At 40.4% G+C, this 17819-nt stretch overlaps 1 protein-coding gene across 1 annotated transcript in view; it reads left to right on the forward strand.

Moving 5' to 3' along the window:
- The first annotated feature begins 5861 nt into the window (after positions 1-5861).
- edil3a (EGF-like repeats and discoidin I-like domains 3a) overlaps positions 5862-17819 on the forward strand; it is a 204518-nt gene continuing 192560 nt past the window's right edge. Inside the window, exon 1 of the mRNA XM_015972490.3 lies at positions 5862-6244. Within this exon, the coding sequence (XP_015827976.1) occupies positions 6181-6244 (64 nt within the window). The 5' untranslated portion in view covers positions 5862-6180. The remainder of the gene's footprint in view (positions 6245-17819) is intronic.

Genomic DNA, 17819 nt, shown 5'->3' on the forward strand with positions numbered 1-17819 from the left:
AACCTCCAGAGGATCCTGGCTCAGTATACGCAGCCATCCTCCACGACTCACTGGGGATCAAGAAGACAGAGCAGACTCACAGACACACACACGCGCACACACACACACACACACACACACACACACACACACACACACACACACACACACACACACACACACACACACACACACACCATATATACCAAGTAGTACTTCTATGGCTACATTGTGATTTCATTGCATTCTTCCCTAAGGGGCTGTTTTTCTTTAGTTGAGTAAAATTCTCTCAAACATGAGTAAAAATAGGGAATGCACTCTTAAAAATACCATTTAAAACATACGATTTGCCACTTAAGTGACAGGATTCTACATATAAAAATAATTTAGAAAGTTATGAAAAAACATAAAGTGATTTTTTTTTGCATTCACAATGATGCAATTTACAGTTTTGACCACATCAATCACACAAAGTCTGGAGTGGTTCACAGCCAAGTGTGAAGCAGCTGGGATGAGAATCTGCTCCTCTAAATCAGAGACTATGGTCTTGAGTCGGAAAAGGGTAGAATGCCTTCTCCGGGTCAGGGATGAGGTCTTGCTCCAACTGGAGGAGTTTAAGAATTGCGGGGTCTTGTTCGCGAGTGAGGGAAAGATGGATGAGGAGTTTAGTAGACTGACTGGTGCAGGGTCTGCAGTGATGTGGGCTTTGTACCGGTCTGTTGTGGTGAAGAGAGAGATGAGTCGGAAGGCAAAGCTCTTATTTTACCAGTCGATCTACGTTCCTACCCTCACCTATGGTCAGGAAATTCCTGAGCTCGGGCATCTAGTTAGGATGCCTCTTGGACGCCTCCCTGGTGAGGTTTCCTGGGCCCATCCAACCAGGAAGAGACCTAAAGGACGACCCAGGACATGCTGGAGGGACTATATTTCTTGGCTGGACAGAGAATGCCGTAGTATTCCGACAGAGGAGCTGGCCCAAGTGGCTGGGGAGAGGGAAGTCAGAGCCTCTCTGCTTAGGCTGCTGCTCCCATGACCCGTCTCCGGACAAGAGGAAGAGGGTGGGTGGATGGATGGCTAGACAAAATTAATCCAAAAAAATTATAATAAAACCCTCTCTCACATTCTCATTCTGAAACATTAAATTCAACTGTTCAAAGGACATCAAATTTACAAAAAGCCTATGAATAATCCTTGATTTAGATCATAGATTACATCTGACAAGCCATCACTGATTAGATTTTGCCAAAGTGTAATTTTCAGACTAATTTTAGTCAAACCTGCTGCATTCATCAGAGTCTAATCAGACACAGCGGTAATATCACACACGACACCAGAACCACAGACAGTGAGGCACTGTTTCGAGAGACACCTACAGTCGTTACATTTCATCGTTTATTTTGTCACCCGTGCCTGCACCAATAGATATGAGAGACACCCAGTTGGTCATTAAGTTGGTGGTCAGAGCACGTTTTAGAGCCCTTAAAATAACTGTCTTTGAGTTAGCAGAGTTAAAATAGTTTAGTAAACACACTCACAAATTTTTTTCACATGAGCAAAAGTTTCAACAAAACAAAGATGTTCTAGTAAGTATATGATAATTTGAAAAACATGTCTAATGAATGCTTTTCACAAAGAATTGCAGTCCCAATTTAAACATAAGCATGGGGAAATGGAGACAAGCATCGTTGCAAATGTCCTTTGTCTTGGGACGGAAATCCCTGGTGAGAAAATGTTTTTATAAATACTCCACAAAGATAAAAAAACAAAAAAACATTACAGACTAACATATTGTCCAAACGGAGGAAGAACTGGTTCTGGTAAGGAGAAAGTGGCTCACCTTTTACAAACTTGTTTTATGCCTCAAGTGTTTGTAGCTAGGGTGTGTTTTGGTGTTTCTGCAACAACAAAAAATAAAAATGTTTGCAGGGAAAAGTGCATCTATACTCAATATTTTATTAAAAGTTGTTGACAGAACCCTGCAGGGAAGAGTTATGGTGTGGTTTTAAGTAGCATGGCTGTTTTTCTTAACTGAAGGCTAAAATGTGTCATAAAGCCAGAAACCAAAACCCCATCCTTCACGCATTATGATGGTTGTTTGTTTAAAAATACATATAACAATTATAACTCGCATCTTGAGAGGGGATTTCCTCAAACACAAGAAGCAATCTAACAGTTGTTTTATGAAAATGAATTAAAGGTTGGAAGTTCAAAATTGAGACCACAAGGAATGGCGAGTCGTTGTAATTAAAGACCTGCAACATTCCTACAGCGGGGAGATAAACAATGGAATAAACAACTCACATTTCAGAGAGAGTTACTAAATGAGAGGGTGAAACAAGTTTAATGTGAAATATGTCTAATGCTACATTAACCAACACTGACTATGGTGTGGTGTTCCCAACACAGTATAGTATACAAGGTTGAGTAGAATGTTGACTTTGACCAAGTTATGGTGCAATATTCATTGTTAAAGTTTGATTTAAATGTATTAAAAATAAACTAAACAAAGACGTTTAGACTGTGTTCTGGGCAAACCAGTTACAGCTTTTGATCTCTGTGGAGATGTGTTGGTAAGAAGATTAAAGTGAGTATTCACAGAAAGTAGTCAGAAGAAACACAGAAACATCTGGAATACGGCTAGCTTATGACAGATTTAGAAATCTATTGTGAAGGTGAACGATAAAAGCACTAGCAAAAACATGGCAGACTGAGAAACAAGAATATTTACACCGGAAGAGGTGATGACTAGAATGGAGGTGTTCAATGTGCTGATTGATTAGAGAATTGAGGGAAACCAATACAAGATTACAGGAACAAAACTGAACATCTCTAAACACAAAGGAGTATAAAACCCCAAACACATAAGTGAGAAAATACAAGTTTAAACTACCAAACCACACAAACTACCCAGTGCCATGACAGTTCTGTTACAAGGTAACATTGTTAAAATTTCAAGGTTTTTATTGCAGGGCCTATTATAGAACAGAATAGAATAGAATAGAATAGAATAGAATAGAATAAACTTTATTAATCTAACAGTGGGGAACTTCACAGGTAAACACACATAAGCAGTAAGCTATTATTGTAACTTTCAGCCACTAAAAACAACAAATTAAAAGGAATCTTGTGTTTCCAGAACTATTCAGCATAAGGCACACAGACATACTAATACACATCTGGTATTGCACAAGTATTCAACACATACTGAATGTTGCATTGATGCTATTGTGTACCAAGATGCCAGTACCAGTTAAACTGTGGAGTTACACACTTTAGCTGCAGAGGGGTTGAATGACCTGCGGTGGTGTTCTGTTCTTACATCTTGGATGCCTCATATGGTAAAACGGTAAATGGCCTGTATTTGATGTAGATCTTTCTAGAGTCCTGGACTCTTAATTCTGGGTAATTATGTAACTGTTTCAAACAACACATGTGAACTTGCACGGGTGAAAATAGCTGGTTTCTGCAGACTTCTTATTTTTCCGCTTTAATTGGGATCCAAACAAACAAGTTACAAAATTGATTGAATCATTGGAAGACAATTAAATACCGTTGACGTAAAATTAATGTTTTTGTTAAGAGAGTCTGGCAGCTTGTTGTGAGGGCTCCAATCCCCTGATAGGAAACCCTGTCCAGTAGCAATGTACAGAAATGAAGTCATTATTGAAGATAAACACTGATTTTGTTTGTTTCTTATCTGGGTCTTCTCGCTGTCTGCATTCATAGCACCCATGGAAGGGTTCTGAAAACTTGAGACTTCAGACAAGAAGCAATAGACATTGTTTATAAATAAAAGCCAAAATGCCATTTCCACCTTTTTTCGGAATAATCTGGGGATTTATTTGCTAAATTAACGGCCTTTTTTCAGGTTAGCTTGGTTAAAGGCATGATAAGGGAAATCTTTTTTTTTCATATGCTATATATATAATAGAGACATACAGGAGAAACACCTGATGGTAAATCTGAGGTTTGATGTATTGCCCAAAGGCATTTGCACGTGGTAGCTGGGGATTGAGCCAACAGTCTTCTGATTAATCTCTGACAGGTAACTTGAGCACTTTGTGGCAAATGCATGGAGAAAATCTACAAACTTCACTATTTTCAAGAAACACAAACATCAGAGTTAAGAAAAATGGAAAAAAAATTACAATATGCTTGCTGTTTTTGCTCCATCCCCTAACTCTTTGTAAATATGGAATGATAAGACAAATAATAGCAATTTGGTGGAAGATCATCAAGCTTTTGTTGCCTGTTAGGATGTTATTGTGTATCATCTTGTTAGATTAAATATTCCTTTTGAAAAGAGCAGACCCAGTTTTGTTAAGCTTAACTTACAAATCATGTGAAACTGGGCATGTGTTTAGTAACTTTGCTCAAATTTTGTAATTTATGATCCAGTGTGATGTTCAGTGAGATTAAACAAAGATTGACAGTTTAGTCTATTTGTCAAACCATGCCCGGACCCCTGCTTAGCTGATAATGTGCTCATCAGCATGTGAATGTACAGAACAGACAGAGTGCACATGCTGTACATTAAATAGTAAATGCTCAATAGTGTGACACGAAAAAAAAGATACTAAAAAGTGCTTTACAGGGTCTATACAAATATGATTGTATTGTATAACTGTGTGTCACTTATTGCATGTCGACTCACTACCTGCAAAGGGTGGATCAGTGAAAAAAAACATTTGTTAATGATTATTTCATATTCTAATAGGTCAATCTGAGTTTTTCATGTAGGCTGAGCATAAAAATAGTCTCCTACACCTATCTGCTGCATTAGCTTCTGATAGAAAATAGATGGTGAAATGCTAAGATTTAAAAATCCTGACAGATTTATACAGATTCAGGAACTCACTCCTGTTGACTTGCAATGGGGAAGGCTGTTGTTGGTTTAGCGTCCAAGAAACAGCAGAGAACATCTTGGCTGGTAGAAGCTAACCATTGGCATTAACAACTCCACCACAGCACAGAATTCCATCAGGCTTTGTGTTATTTTTACGAACTTTTACAAGCTAAAAATCTCAAAGTATGTGACTGGCATGGTCGAAACCCCCATCATTACTTTTCATTTAAATTGCACCACAACATATGTGCGATCCAGGGCCTAAGGCTAAGCGGATTAGAAAATGGCATTTTTAGCCCCGTTGACTTGCATTCCTTTTTTCATTCTTCCGGGGACCCATGATGCGGAAGTGACTTAGGCTCCCTATTTGTTTATTAAATGAGTATGTCTTTACAGGGGTAATATAGTGTGTAGTTAGAATAGAATAGAATAGAATAGAATAGAATAGAATAGAATAGAATAGAATAGAATAGAATGTACTTATTGCCCCTCATTGGGTGAAATCTAGGTGTAAGTTACCTTTAAAATGTATTATTGGTCTGTATTATATATTTTATTGTACATTTATGAACTGTGTTCATAACAAAGGTTTACAGAATAACGTTTAGAATGTCTTTTATTCTGCAATGTGGAATAAAGAGAAAAGAAAGAAGCAAATAATTATGTAAAATGGAAATAAAACTGATTGATGTATTATTTATTTATTTATGTAAACATGCATGTTAATTTTTTATGTGTGCAAATCGAATGTAAAACACAAATTTGCCAGTCAATAAAACTTCTAAATGAAAATGTAAACATTTATTCCAATTTTATTCCTCCTGTTGGTCTCCAACATTAAATTCTACAATCCTCCAAGTAAGAAATGTTTCCAAACCTTTGAACCCAAAACTACAGAAACATTTTAGACATCGTCTCTTGTTAATTTCATTCCTGACTCTTGGGGAACTCTCTACAAATTAAAACATATTTTGAAACAAAAGTAATGACTGTGTTTTATTTTTGAGCTCCCGACCGGAAGTGGTTACTCGCGTGACTGCCGCGGGTTTGACAGCTGATGTCCGGGAGCTGTGAGCGCACACGTCGCTCTCTCCACCACATCTCTCCACTGCGGAAGGACCGTGAAGGCGGCAGCAGCAGCAGCAGGTACAGTTCACTTGTTCCTGCTCGACCAAACCCTACAGGCGACTTTATCACTCAGGAGCTACTTTCTCTGAGAGGACGTACACAGCAGCATCTCCGACGAGGAGTGGACGAGAGCGGAGGAAGGACAACTTTTGCCCGTCTGCTCTTCTTTTCTTTTATTTTGTTGCCACATCCCCATAACCTTGGAAGACACACCTGGTTGTGAGAGGATGGGACCGCTACTCCCTCTCATCGTGTTGTGTTTGAGCGCCGCTGGCCCACATCATGTGGAAGGTGAGTGGAAAAGTGACATTTTTAATTTGTTTATTTATTTACTCCACACTAAATAAACAACATGCCGTTTCTAAATACTTAAAGTGATGAGGAGATGGTTTTTATTCTAATGTCACGCAAACAGCTGCTTGAATTGGCATCATGTGCGTCCAGGGAGAGCCAGGGTTGTTTGTCAGATGTGGTGCGCGTTCACGACTCATTAGTTAATGGGTTTACTGGTGTTTATGGGCCACTTTTGATCCAATCAGACGGTTAAAATCAGTTATTTATCCAGGTGTAATTCTCCTTAGTGGAAAAGGCCGGATCAGTCCGCGCATTAGGCGCACAGATAAGATAAAAAATGGGCTCTGCTCCGGTATTTCTGCGCGCCCTTATAGTGATCATCTCCATCAGCTGCGTCTCTGTCTGTAATGGTTCCACTGGATAAAATATGCTGAGCGTTCAGGTTTAGCGCCCTACAGCAGCCACACTGTGTCCTCCTCTTCTTCTTCCTCTTTTTTTATAGCAAATTGAAAAAAAAATGAAGATAAATTGAAATGTTTCTTGTATCTAGGACAGAGACAGACCCAGATAGCATCACTCTGAGGAGAAGATTACCTTCTGTTATTGCTGTACGTTATTGACCAGGATGACATCACACAAAAAAGGTCAATTAGATGGTACAAGTATAATGTGGAGTATTGGCAATCACAGTCAGATTGTCTTTTGTTGATAGGAAATGGCTAAAAGCTTATAAATTGACCTGTACACCTGAATCAGCTTTTTATAATCCTCCCTTATCCTCCCAGTTCTCATGGGTGGCAGGAATGTTTAAGCTCTTTTCCGTGTTATATAGTGTCGGTGATCAGCGCACAACAGTACCTGTGGGATTTTCCGTGAGGAAAACAGTGCAGAGCAGCCTTAATGGAAGTGGGTCATGCCATCCTCCTTGTCTCTGTTCATTTAACAACACGCTTGCCTCAGGAGTCACACATGTCAGACAGACCTCAGTCTCTAAACAAGGAGTCTGCCTCAAGCAGAGTTTCCAAGGCTCCCTAAGCCACAGTGTCAACCCCGAGTCCACCGTTGCAAGACATAATACTCCCTGGTAGGCTGGAATAATGAATCCAGAGGTTTTTACATAAAAAGAGAGCGGTGGAGCTTTGGGAGGACTTGTTTCAAAGCTCAGCGAGTTAAAAATACACCCAGATGTTCCCTCAATTAATCATATCCCAGTTAAATGTGTGGGATTGTAAAAGGGATCTCTGTTTCCAAGCTTTTAACCTCACCTACATGAAAAAAAGGCAACTTTGGGAGAAAGTTTATGTAGGTTTTTAAATATGTCATCACTCCAGCCAAAGTTATCAAAAACGCTAAACTGACAGCATCCCAAGGCTTTCAGACTCCGCATCACAGTAAAAGAATACACTGTCTGTCCATTTTCTTTCATTTTTTTGAGTTCCGAAGGCACACTTCGCTCTCTTTTAGTCATTACTCAAAGTTAGCAGGTGTCTTTGGAGATAACAAGTAACAAGCACTAACGGTGATGTCACGGAGTGCAGCTGAAAGAAACTGATGTGGTGGAGACGTTCGCCTTCAGGTAGAAAACAGACTTCATTGTTCCAGTTTGGTCTGTAATACATCACATCCACCGGTTCGGTTCCTGCTGCTGCTCACGCTCACGCTGTTTGGTATTCTGACTGCCATCGTTGGACAAAGCTCATAACACTCAAATGAGGAATGGATGATGCTTTTGCGCCAATACAATACTAACTTTTAATGAAATGCAAATATCTCTTATTGAGTGGGAGTGTGATTTATTAGCTGTTGATGCATCACATTTAACCAATGTGAGTGTCAGTGGTTGCTGTTTATTATTTGGTGAATTGTAACCTTATTAATGTTTTGAAATGTTTTCTTAAAGAGCAAGTCACCCAGGAAATCAACTATTTTTGCTGATAAATTATGTAAATGAGTGTCTAATCATGCTGTAGATAAGTGTATTCAGTAATTTGGCACTTTAGTGCATCTTAGTTTAAATTTAAATATTCTGCCTAAAATTGTCAGTGGTGCACCATCTTCAGACAAAAACTCTGCACTACATTTGAATTTAAATCTGCCATTGCCATTGGCTAAGAGGTACCCAATGACGTTAGCTGGTACAATATGATGTCACAATGCCGCCCTCTCAGTCTGCCAGACAATGCCTTCTTGTGGTGCAGTTTTCAAACTAGAAATGGAAGTGGACTAAAACTCTGGGGAGGAAGGGGTGTGTGTGTGTGTGTGTGTGTGTGTGTGTGTGTGGGTGGGTGGGGGGTGGTGGAGGGGTTGATGCTTGAAACGGTTAGTTTCTCAAAAAATGACCAACTGCAGCCGCCCGTCTTCAGAGGACCTTCACTCAAGCAGACTTGAAAGGTGTGGGAAACTGATTTAATCAATACATTTACTCAGGGCCAAAAAAAGCACAGAATTGCTTTTTTTTCCCACACCCAACAAGTACGGCAGCTAAAAGCAGGATTTGGAGTCTTATTCTCTGATATTTGGACATCTTCCCTCAGATTGGATAACAGCAGTACAACTCTACCACTGACTTGTCTCCACAAATAACACAAGCCTGGAGGAGTTTTACTGTGTGGTGGTGCTGTTGCTAATGCTAACGGTCACTTTTACTAGTCGGGGCATTGTCTTCTCGTTCCTGAACGCTAAAACAACAGCCTTTCCTGTCACAGGTTAAGATCAGTGAGTCCATGATGAAGTGACGTAGATCTGTCAGGCTTTTCAAATCCTAGAGTTTCACCATCTATTTTCCTTTAGAAGCTAGTTCAGGACATAGGTGTAGGAGAATATTTTCCTGTTCAGCCTGCATGAAAAACTCACAGTAACTGATTATAATCAGTCATAATCATTAAAAATCTTGCCCATCTGTATAAAATAGGCATAATTTTGACATAATTTTAAAAATGTACTTTCAACATATTTTTCAGTGAACCACACATTTGAAGTGAAGAACACTTCAGGCAGAGGATTGGGAAGCCTAAAAGCAACAAGTGAGGCTGAGAGGCTCATGAGCCCCTAGGATGACTACAAATGATTTAACATCATTTAATCAGTTAAACTGGTCTGATTGTCACTGTTTTTCTTGCATGTCTCTTTTTTCTATAAAACTTGGTTGAAACCAACGGTCGGATCATCCGGTTGTCAGTCTCACTGAGCCCACTACACACCGCATTTACCTGGATCCTCCGCTAATTACACATTCACCCAATTAGCAGCAGACCAGCAGTGGTGTGAGAAGTTCTCCACTCAATAATATCAGAGAAGGAGAAACAGCCGGCTGCTGCCACTTCATGGTAAATGGCCTGTATCAGATAGAGCCTTCTAGATTCCTCGAACCCCCCAAGGCACTTTACAACACAATCAGTCATTTACCCATTCACACACACATTTACACCCTGGTGGTGATGATCTACATTGTAGCCACAGCTGCCCTGGGACACACTGACAGAGGCGAGTCTGCCGTATAGGCACCACTGGTTCATCCGACCACCACCAGCAGGCAAGGTAGGTTAAGTGTCTTGCCCAAGGACGCAACGGCAGTGACAGACTAAGCAGCACTTAACTCCTGTGCCACAGTCACTTCCGCTATATGATAAACTACCAGAGTGTCAAAAACAAAAACACCATTCGAAGTCACGGACAACAAAATACAACTGTGGCTGATGTTTAGCATTATCTCGTTTACTGTGGCAATGCAGGTTCCGGTATCAGGAGGATGTAAGTAAGTAAGTAAGTAAGTAAAAGTTTATTTATATAGCACCTTTCACAGATATAAATCACAAAGCGCTGTACAACATGATAAAGATCAGGGCAAATACCTCTAACCAATACAAACATCAGAAAAACAATAGCAGTGTTAAACGTAGAAAATAAAATCATGAGTATAAACAAAGTGAAGGTGTGAACCCGAACAAAGCCATCATTCTGAAACATTTAGGGAGGGAACGCCTGGATGAAAAGGTGAGTTTTTAGATGATTTTTAAAGACCTCTACAGTGTCAGAGAGACGGAGATTTGAAGGTAGACTGTTCCAAAGTCTGGGTGCAATAGTCTGAAAGGCCCTGTCCCCTTTGGTTTTCAGTCTGGTTCGAGGAACAGCCAGGAGGTTTTCAGATGTGGATCTAAGGTTCCGAGAGGTGGTGTGTGGGGATAAAAGCTCAGATAGGTAGCTTGGAGCCTGGTTGTTAAGAGCTCTATAGGTCAGGACTAAAACTTTAAACTGTATTCTATATTCTACCGGGAGCCAGTGGAGGGCCTAGGGATGTGGCCTAGGGATCATAGCCCAAGGCAGGGGTTATCTGTGATCGTGCTTAAAGCTAGCTTGTTTTGCAGATTAAGTAAAGCGTCTTTAATCTGAGTCTAAAACTGCTGATTTGAGAGACACAGCTTTGTTTGTTGGTGGTTATGTGGCCACGTTGGATTTATCGAACAGCTTTTATCCTCCAGTGAAAGGTAGAGCTGGTTTACAGGTCATGTCAGCTACCTTTACAGTGCCCTTCACTTTGGTTTCAGACGGCACAAACTTCAGTCAGTGGTGAAAGGTCGGCCCTTTTTCTGACCGTCAGGAAAACCAAAGGAATCAAAGAGACCGGAGGGACGACGCTCATGCACTTCATTGATGCAACGACACCAGCTGCTTTCTAATTTAATTTAGCTTTTAGTATATTTGCAGAACTAATTTGGGATATTCACCTCGAGGCCGTTGAAGGCTTAATCCCCTGATATCTGACAGAGAGGTAATTCGTCTTTTATGGTGACAAGTTAATGGATAAAGTGGCATTTGTCTTGTGCTGTAGTGAGACCTCTGTTGTCCTGCCTACATTTCATGCTCGGCTTAATAGGAGGACACTAGAGGGACAGTTATGGGGGATGCAAGGACACACACGGAGGAAGGACTTACTGAAGAACTTTATTAAAGCTGTGAAGTGAAGATGGCAGCTCATTGAGCCCACACACATCTGTGTTAGGTCTTCAAAACTCAAACTTTGTGTTTCTTTGTCATCAGATTTTCTCTTTTTTGTAACCAAGTAATCATTTGACTGATCCACAACATCCCACTCCACTAAAGTAGCGGACAGAGTGATGCTTCAGGCCCCATGTCTGCATCGTCGAGGTGACTTGTGGCGTATCACTTCTGCATTTGTACGTCAGAGAAGGAATGTACGTGTTTCAAAAAGACTTATCAGTTTCTTTTCACACTCAGCTTTTCTTGTATTTCTCCCTTTTGCAAATCTTTCAGATGATCCTTTTTCTTCTATTCAAATAACACTCAAAACATTACTTCTGACTCATATCAGAAGCTAAAGTTTACCAAAAGCAGCATGCTTGTAAAAAAAAAAAAAACTTGGTTTAAGCTGATATTTTCCCAACTCTTTATTGAAACTGGTGTCAAAAATCAAAAAGGAGGCATCTAAAAATAGTAAAAAAAAAAAAAAAAAAAAGGATTTTATGAGTGTTTCGTTTGTAGTGTCAGTTCATGTTGAGTACATTCATTTTTTCAGCTAAGAACACAGAGCAGCCTATCATCTCATAGTTTGAGCTTTCATAAGACCGCGCACTGGTTTTAAGTGATCCCGCCGGGTTGTGACAAATGACTCAACTTTCAGCAGCTTTACTGCGTGTGTGTGTGTGTGTGTGTGTGTGTGTGTGTGTGTGTGTGTGTGTGTGTGTGTGTGTGTGTGTGTGTGTGTGTGTGTGTGTGTGTGTGTGTGTGTGTGTGTGTGTGTGTGTGTGTGTGTGTGTGTGTGTGTGTGTGTGTGTGTGTGTGTGTGTGGCAAAAACAGGCAGATAATGAAGTTTTATGATGTCCTATCTTAAGTATATTCATTATAAAAACTTTACATGTTTGTTTTGGATTTTTTAAGTCTCTGCTGAGCTGGGGTCTCATTCATCAAACATTGTGTAGAATCCTTGCTAAAACCGTACTTAAGCTCATTAAAAAAATGTACTTACGCCAAGTAGGTTTGTGATCTATCAAACATGGAGTACGCACAGCTGCACGCGATCTCCGCTTCATATATTGAAGACTCTCGAGAATGTTTCTCAGCTGCTTTTTAGTCACATCCCGCCCTCACCACGCCGCTTACTGCCATAAATACTCAATGCAAAGTGCCTTGTGGATCTCATGCATATACATACGCAGGCTGTTGCAGCTCTCCGCCAATGACAATGGCGACCGTAGATCAAGGCAGTTCAAGGAAGCGCAATTTCACAGAAGCAGAAGTTGAGGTACTTGTGGGTGAGGTGGAGAAATAAAAGGAAGTGCTTTTGCAAAATAAATAAGAGAAAACCCACAGAGTGGCACAGCGTTGCTGAAGCCGTCAATGTTGTGGGTTATTCAGAGAGATCTGTGGCGGATATAAAAAAAAAGGTCCAATCGTGATTCGATCCCCAGACTCTGGGGTAAAAGTCACGCACGCTAACCAGTCACCCAAACGGAGATCTCCCCCGTCCAAGTAGCCAGGGCGCATGATCAATCGGGTCACAGTGACAGGACACTCACACTGTCACAGACACATGACATTCTGTATCAATCTGTCCCCCTGTAGATATTCTGCAATCCGTATTCTGTGCTTCAGGCTGTGTGTGTGTGTGTGTGTGCGTGCATGTGTGTGTGTGTGAGTGTGCGCGTGCATGTGTGCGTGTGGGGGATCTTGTTCTGTGTGAAATCGTAACTGTACAAGTGATAATGCTGCAGGATTTCATAATTTTACCCTTCTCAGCAGCAGCACTGCAGGTGCTCTCCATGTCCAAAATGTGCGTGAGCCAGGTCCTTTGCATTTTCCGCTAAGTTTTCTTTCATAAATCCCAAAGTTTGGGTGGAAAGTTGCTTACGCAGTTTTCCGACCCCGTTTTGTGCGTAAGCAAGCTTGATAAATGAGGCCCCCGGACTGTATTATTATTATTTTTTTGCCTAAAGAAAACATGAGAAGCAAAGAACATCTCCCGTCATGCAGTTATTGGTTTTCATCTCAGATTACTAAATTGTTATGATAATACTTTTATTTTTTAGTTTAGTGATGATTTCCATTCATATATTTTACTTTTTATCTACCTCACAGTATTTTCCTGTTGAAATCAGGGAAGAAAATAAAATCTGTATTCCAAATCATTGCATTTTTTGTGTGGTAGAAGTATCGGTATTGGTAATCGGTATCGACGAGTAATCAGATCCAAGTATCGGTATCGTATTGGTTTGGAAAAAAGTGGTATCGTTGCATCCCTAGTTTTATAGGACACAGGGAGAATCTCCATGGCTTCACTCCTTTCTTTCTTCCACAGAGTGTGTGTTTTTAGAGACGGTCATTTACACACTTAGTGCCCTAATCTTTGAAGAAACTCCTCATTACTCAGGCTGATAGTTATTAAATCTATACTCACACCAAACTGAGAGCAAATGAACATTCAGCAAGCTGATAGAAAATTATTTTTTCTCTTCTGACCACATGCAGTTGGCACTGATTAATCTTTTAGACACAGTCTTGTTGTAAATAGTGTGTTTATCTGGGCCGGGTTATTAGAACACCACAGATCTAAACATTTCGACTTATAATGGCCAGAAAGCTTAATTCACTTGTAGCACTATTAGACTTTTTTTCTCTATGCATTTGTGTTTGGGATTTTAAGAGGATAATATGTATTTTGGCTCATTACGACAATTTAAGAGGTGCTAAATTTCCATTCTGAGGCGAGGAATGAAAATGAATGGTAAGAAATAAATAAAGTCTTCTTAGAGCTCTACTATTTATGTCTTTCTGAAGGAAAATAAAATAAATGTCTGCAAATAAAATAGTGTTTTATTTAGCTGTTAATTCTAAAGCCACTTATTTCTTCCAAGATCCTGTGAATGCAACACGATTTATTATTTTTTGAGGAGATAAATAAGAGTAGGCATAAATACTTGTCCCTTTTAGGCTGAAGGGGCACTTTCAAATGTCCATCCATCCATCCATCCATCCATCCATCCATTTTCATCCACTTATCCAGGGTCGGGTCATGGGAGTAGTAGCCTAAACAGAGAGGCCCAGACTTCCCTCTCCCTGGACACTTTGGCCAGCTCCTCCGGGGGCATCCTAAGCTGTTCCCTGACCAGCCAAGAGACATAGTCCCTCCAGCATGTCCTGGGTCTTCCATTAGATCTTCTTCTGGTTAAACGTGCCCAGAAAACCTCACCAGGGAGGCATCCAGAAGGCATCCTGACCAGATGCCCGAGCCACCTCAACTGGCATCTCTCAATGTGCAGGAGCAGTGGGTCTACTATGAGCCCCTCCTGGATGGCCAAGCTTCTCACCCTATCCGTAAGGGAGAGCCCAGATGCCCAGTGGAGGAAAAAAAAAATCCATCCGCTTGTATCTACGATATTGTTCTTTCGGATTTGTCTTCAAAACCCCTAAATATGTACTTTATGCTACCAAGAATAGAGGAAGTCAAAATATTCAAAATGTTTTTCTTATAATAAAAAAAAAAAATCCACACCATGTTTCCTTCTACAGGAGCCCGTTAAGACAAAGTACATTTACTCATTAGTAACAAACGGGTGCAAAACTGTAACCATTCATAAACGTTGTTTTACACATTTACCTCTTCACTCGTTGCCAGTGATATAAGGGAGGTTGCACTTCCAGGCATTTTTTACCCTAATGGCCATCCGTCGGTAAGGTTTTACTCAAACACAAAATACCGCTTGCTTGCAAGGATTTATGTATGCACTGCCCCCATCGCCAGGGAAAATACACACCGTCACTTTAAACAATAGAATAGCTTGGATGTTTACGGGATTGAATGGTGGTGAATGATATAATTGTTCTTTTATGGTAATAAAATATAAACATTCATCACATTCAGCTTAATAAGCAACTCTGTCTTTGGTTTATTTGCAACATGCCTTTACCAGGATAATGACCCAGGCCAGGATGTAGATTTGCAGGTAGAGTGTCTGAAAGTGAAAACCATGCAGAGATCTTGGACCACGTATGAACAGAATAAAGCAAGAGAACCACAGAGGAAAGGAACAGAATGAGTTAGGTGGATCTGACAACTAAACTTGGAGACAAAGGACTATTTAACTGCTTTGAATGCTGAGAGGGGTGGGGGTGATGGATGGAGAACAGGTGAATGAGAAAGATGCTGAATGACTTGCGAGTTGATGGAAAAATGACAGATACCACAGGGAACCAATAAATTCAGAACACAATGAAAAACACGTGAGAAGTCTAAAATATGAAATGACATAATGACAAATGACACCTTTTACACTGAAAACAACTGCAGAACACCAAACACCAACATCATGGCACTCAATGTGATAAGAACTATTTAACATATCAAGTTACAATTAAATGTATATGGATTTTGTAGAGGGAACAGCGCCTGGTGCATACAAAGGGTTCAGATAGGGACTAGCTTATTATGTCCTCTGGTTTCCTTCTAGTCTAAAACCTGCTTCTAACTTTTCATAACTGTGTGTGTGTGTGTGTGTGTGTGTGTGTGTGTGTGTGTGTGTGTGTGTGTGTGTGTGTGTGTGTGTGTGTGTGTGTGTGTGTGTGTGTGTGTGTGTGTGTGTGTGTGTGTGTGTGTGTGTGTGTGTGTGTGTGTGTGTGTTAGTGGTTGTCTACATTGGCCCTGTGAGAGGCTACTGCTCAGTCATGGTGACTGCTGGGTTAGGTACCTGTTTCCTGCAACCACGGACAGAATTAAGCAGTTAAAATAAAGGATAAAGAAAACACAAGAAGTGTTGAGACAGTAATAGCGGTAAGTGGTGAGTCCATACTGGTCTTATTCTATTGTCATGGTTTGTGCGTGTGCGTGTTTGTGCTTGTGTGCAAAGAGCTCTGACAGGCATCAGGGTGAATCTTTGCTGCATTCTTCATGCGAGCCAAGCAGAACTTCTGCTCTGTCGTAGGCGTGGCAGCTCAGCGCTCTGAACCCGACTGATTTGTCAGCGAGGTGTCACGCCAGCATCTTCCTTCTTTATCAGTGTTTGCCAGAAGTGAACGAGTCCACCTTTCCACAGCAGATCAATAAGCAGAATGAATGATTTAGGATTAGGTGCAGAACTGCAGTACCCGCTGAGGAGTCTGAGGAGGTGTGGCTTGTTTTAGCCTGCTTATGGGGTGGCCAAAGCTTTGAGGAAGCGAGGTGAAACCTGCTGCATCATTCTGTAGCGTTTAAAGCTTGTACATGTTTGGATGAATCACGGAAAAACTGTTGAATGTTTGATGTGAGAACAGAAAGCCAACTCCTGGCACCATTTTCATGATGAACTTCTGTGTTCTGTGAGGATTAAACATCTTTCAGTTCTTGCGTTTGTAATTTTCTTTTTCATCTCTGAAACACGCCTTCTTGGCAGCACTTTGAGTAAAAAAATCATTCTCAAGCATGTGTCAGGAATCTATTCTCCTTTGGAGGGAGTTTGAAAACAAAGCTCGCTACGTTATGCTTGTACTGCATTTATTACAAGAGTGCTTTGGTTGCCACACACTGAAGTTAATCCAGATTAAGTCAAAATGAGATTGAGTAGTTAAAGCAATTAGCTTCAGTTTAGTCTGATGACGTTTCGCTGTGGGGTTCCACAACACCCGCATGTTTTCAGTAAATCAGATCTATTAATACGAGATCAGACGGGTGAGTCTTTAGGATACGTTTTTAAAAATGCTAAATCAGATTTTTGATGCAAAACATCACTTGGAAAGGCATCTGTCTTTGCTTTCTCTTTATATAAGTTTTTTCTATATTTTTGGGATTTTGTGTAAAATAAATCTGCTCTTCTTTACATTATCTAACTTAAATTTGAGCTGTTTGTACCAGCCACACAGTGTGTGTGTGTGTGTGTGTGTGTGTGTGTGTGTGTGTGTGTGTGTGTGTGTGTGTGTGTGTGTGTGTGTGTGTGTGTGTGTGTGTGTGTGTGTGTGTGTGTGCGTGTGTGTGTGTGTGTGTGTGTGTGTGCGCGCGTTGATGCATGGGTTTTTGTGTGCAAAGTTTTGAGAGGTAACCCAGAAATGTCAACTGTTTTTGCACAATGCTGATGTGCAACCATACACCAACTCATTTTCAAAAAGCACTCACAAAAAAAACACCCCTTTATTTATCACGACAGTCAGAATGGCTTTACATTGAACTGTGCTGATTATCCACCAAATAGATGTTTGTTACATAGACAACTGATGACAAAACACAGGAATCACCAGTTTTTATGTGTCAAAATTCTAGTTGAAGCTTCAATTCAAACATAAACTTTTAAGCTCAGTCTTTTAAATGGGATCTAAGATCATTTGATATTTAAGCAATAATCTTCATTTCACGTGTTTTAAATGAACAGGTGAGTCAGAGGTAAAAGAGAGAGTGCTGGAAGTAATGATGAAATATTTTTTAATGTGAAGTTCAGTGGACTGAAAACACTCACCTTCAGACATCAAAGCACAGCCTATTAGGAATCTTAAAAAGAATCAGCTTCTTCACTGTGTAAATGCTGCCCACTGGCATTTGGAAAGAAAAAGGGAGCATGGGTTGCATAAAGTTGCGCCATATTTTTGGAATCAGTA

This window comes from Nothobranchius furzeri, chromosome 17, assembly GCF_043380555.1.
Source record: "Nothobranchius furzeri strain GRZ-AD chromosome 17, NfurGRZ-RIMD1, whole genome shotgun sequence".
Taxonomy (NCBI): domain Eukaryota; kingdom Metazoa; phylum Chordata; class Actinopteri; order Cyprinodontiformes; family Nothobranchiidae; genus Nothobranchius; species Nothobranchius furzeri.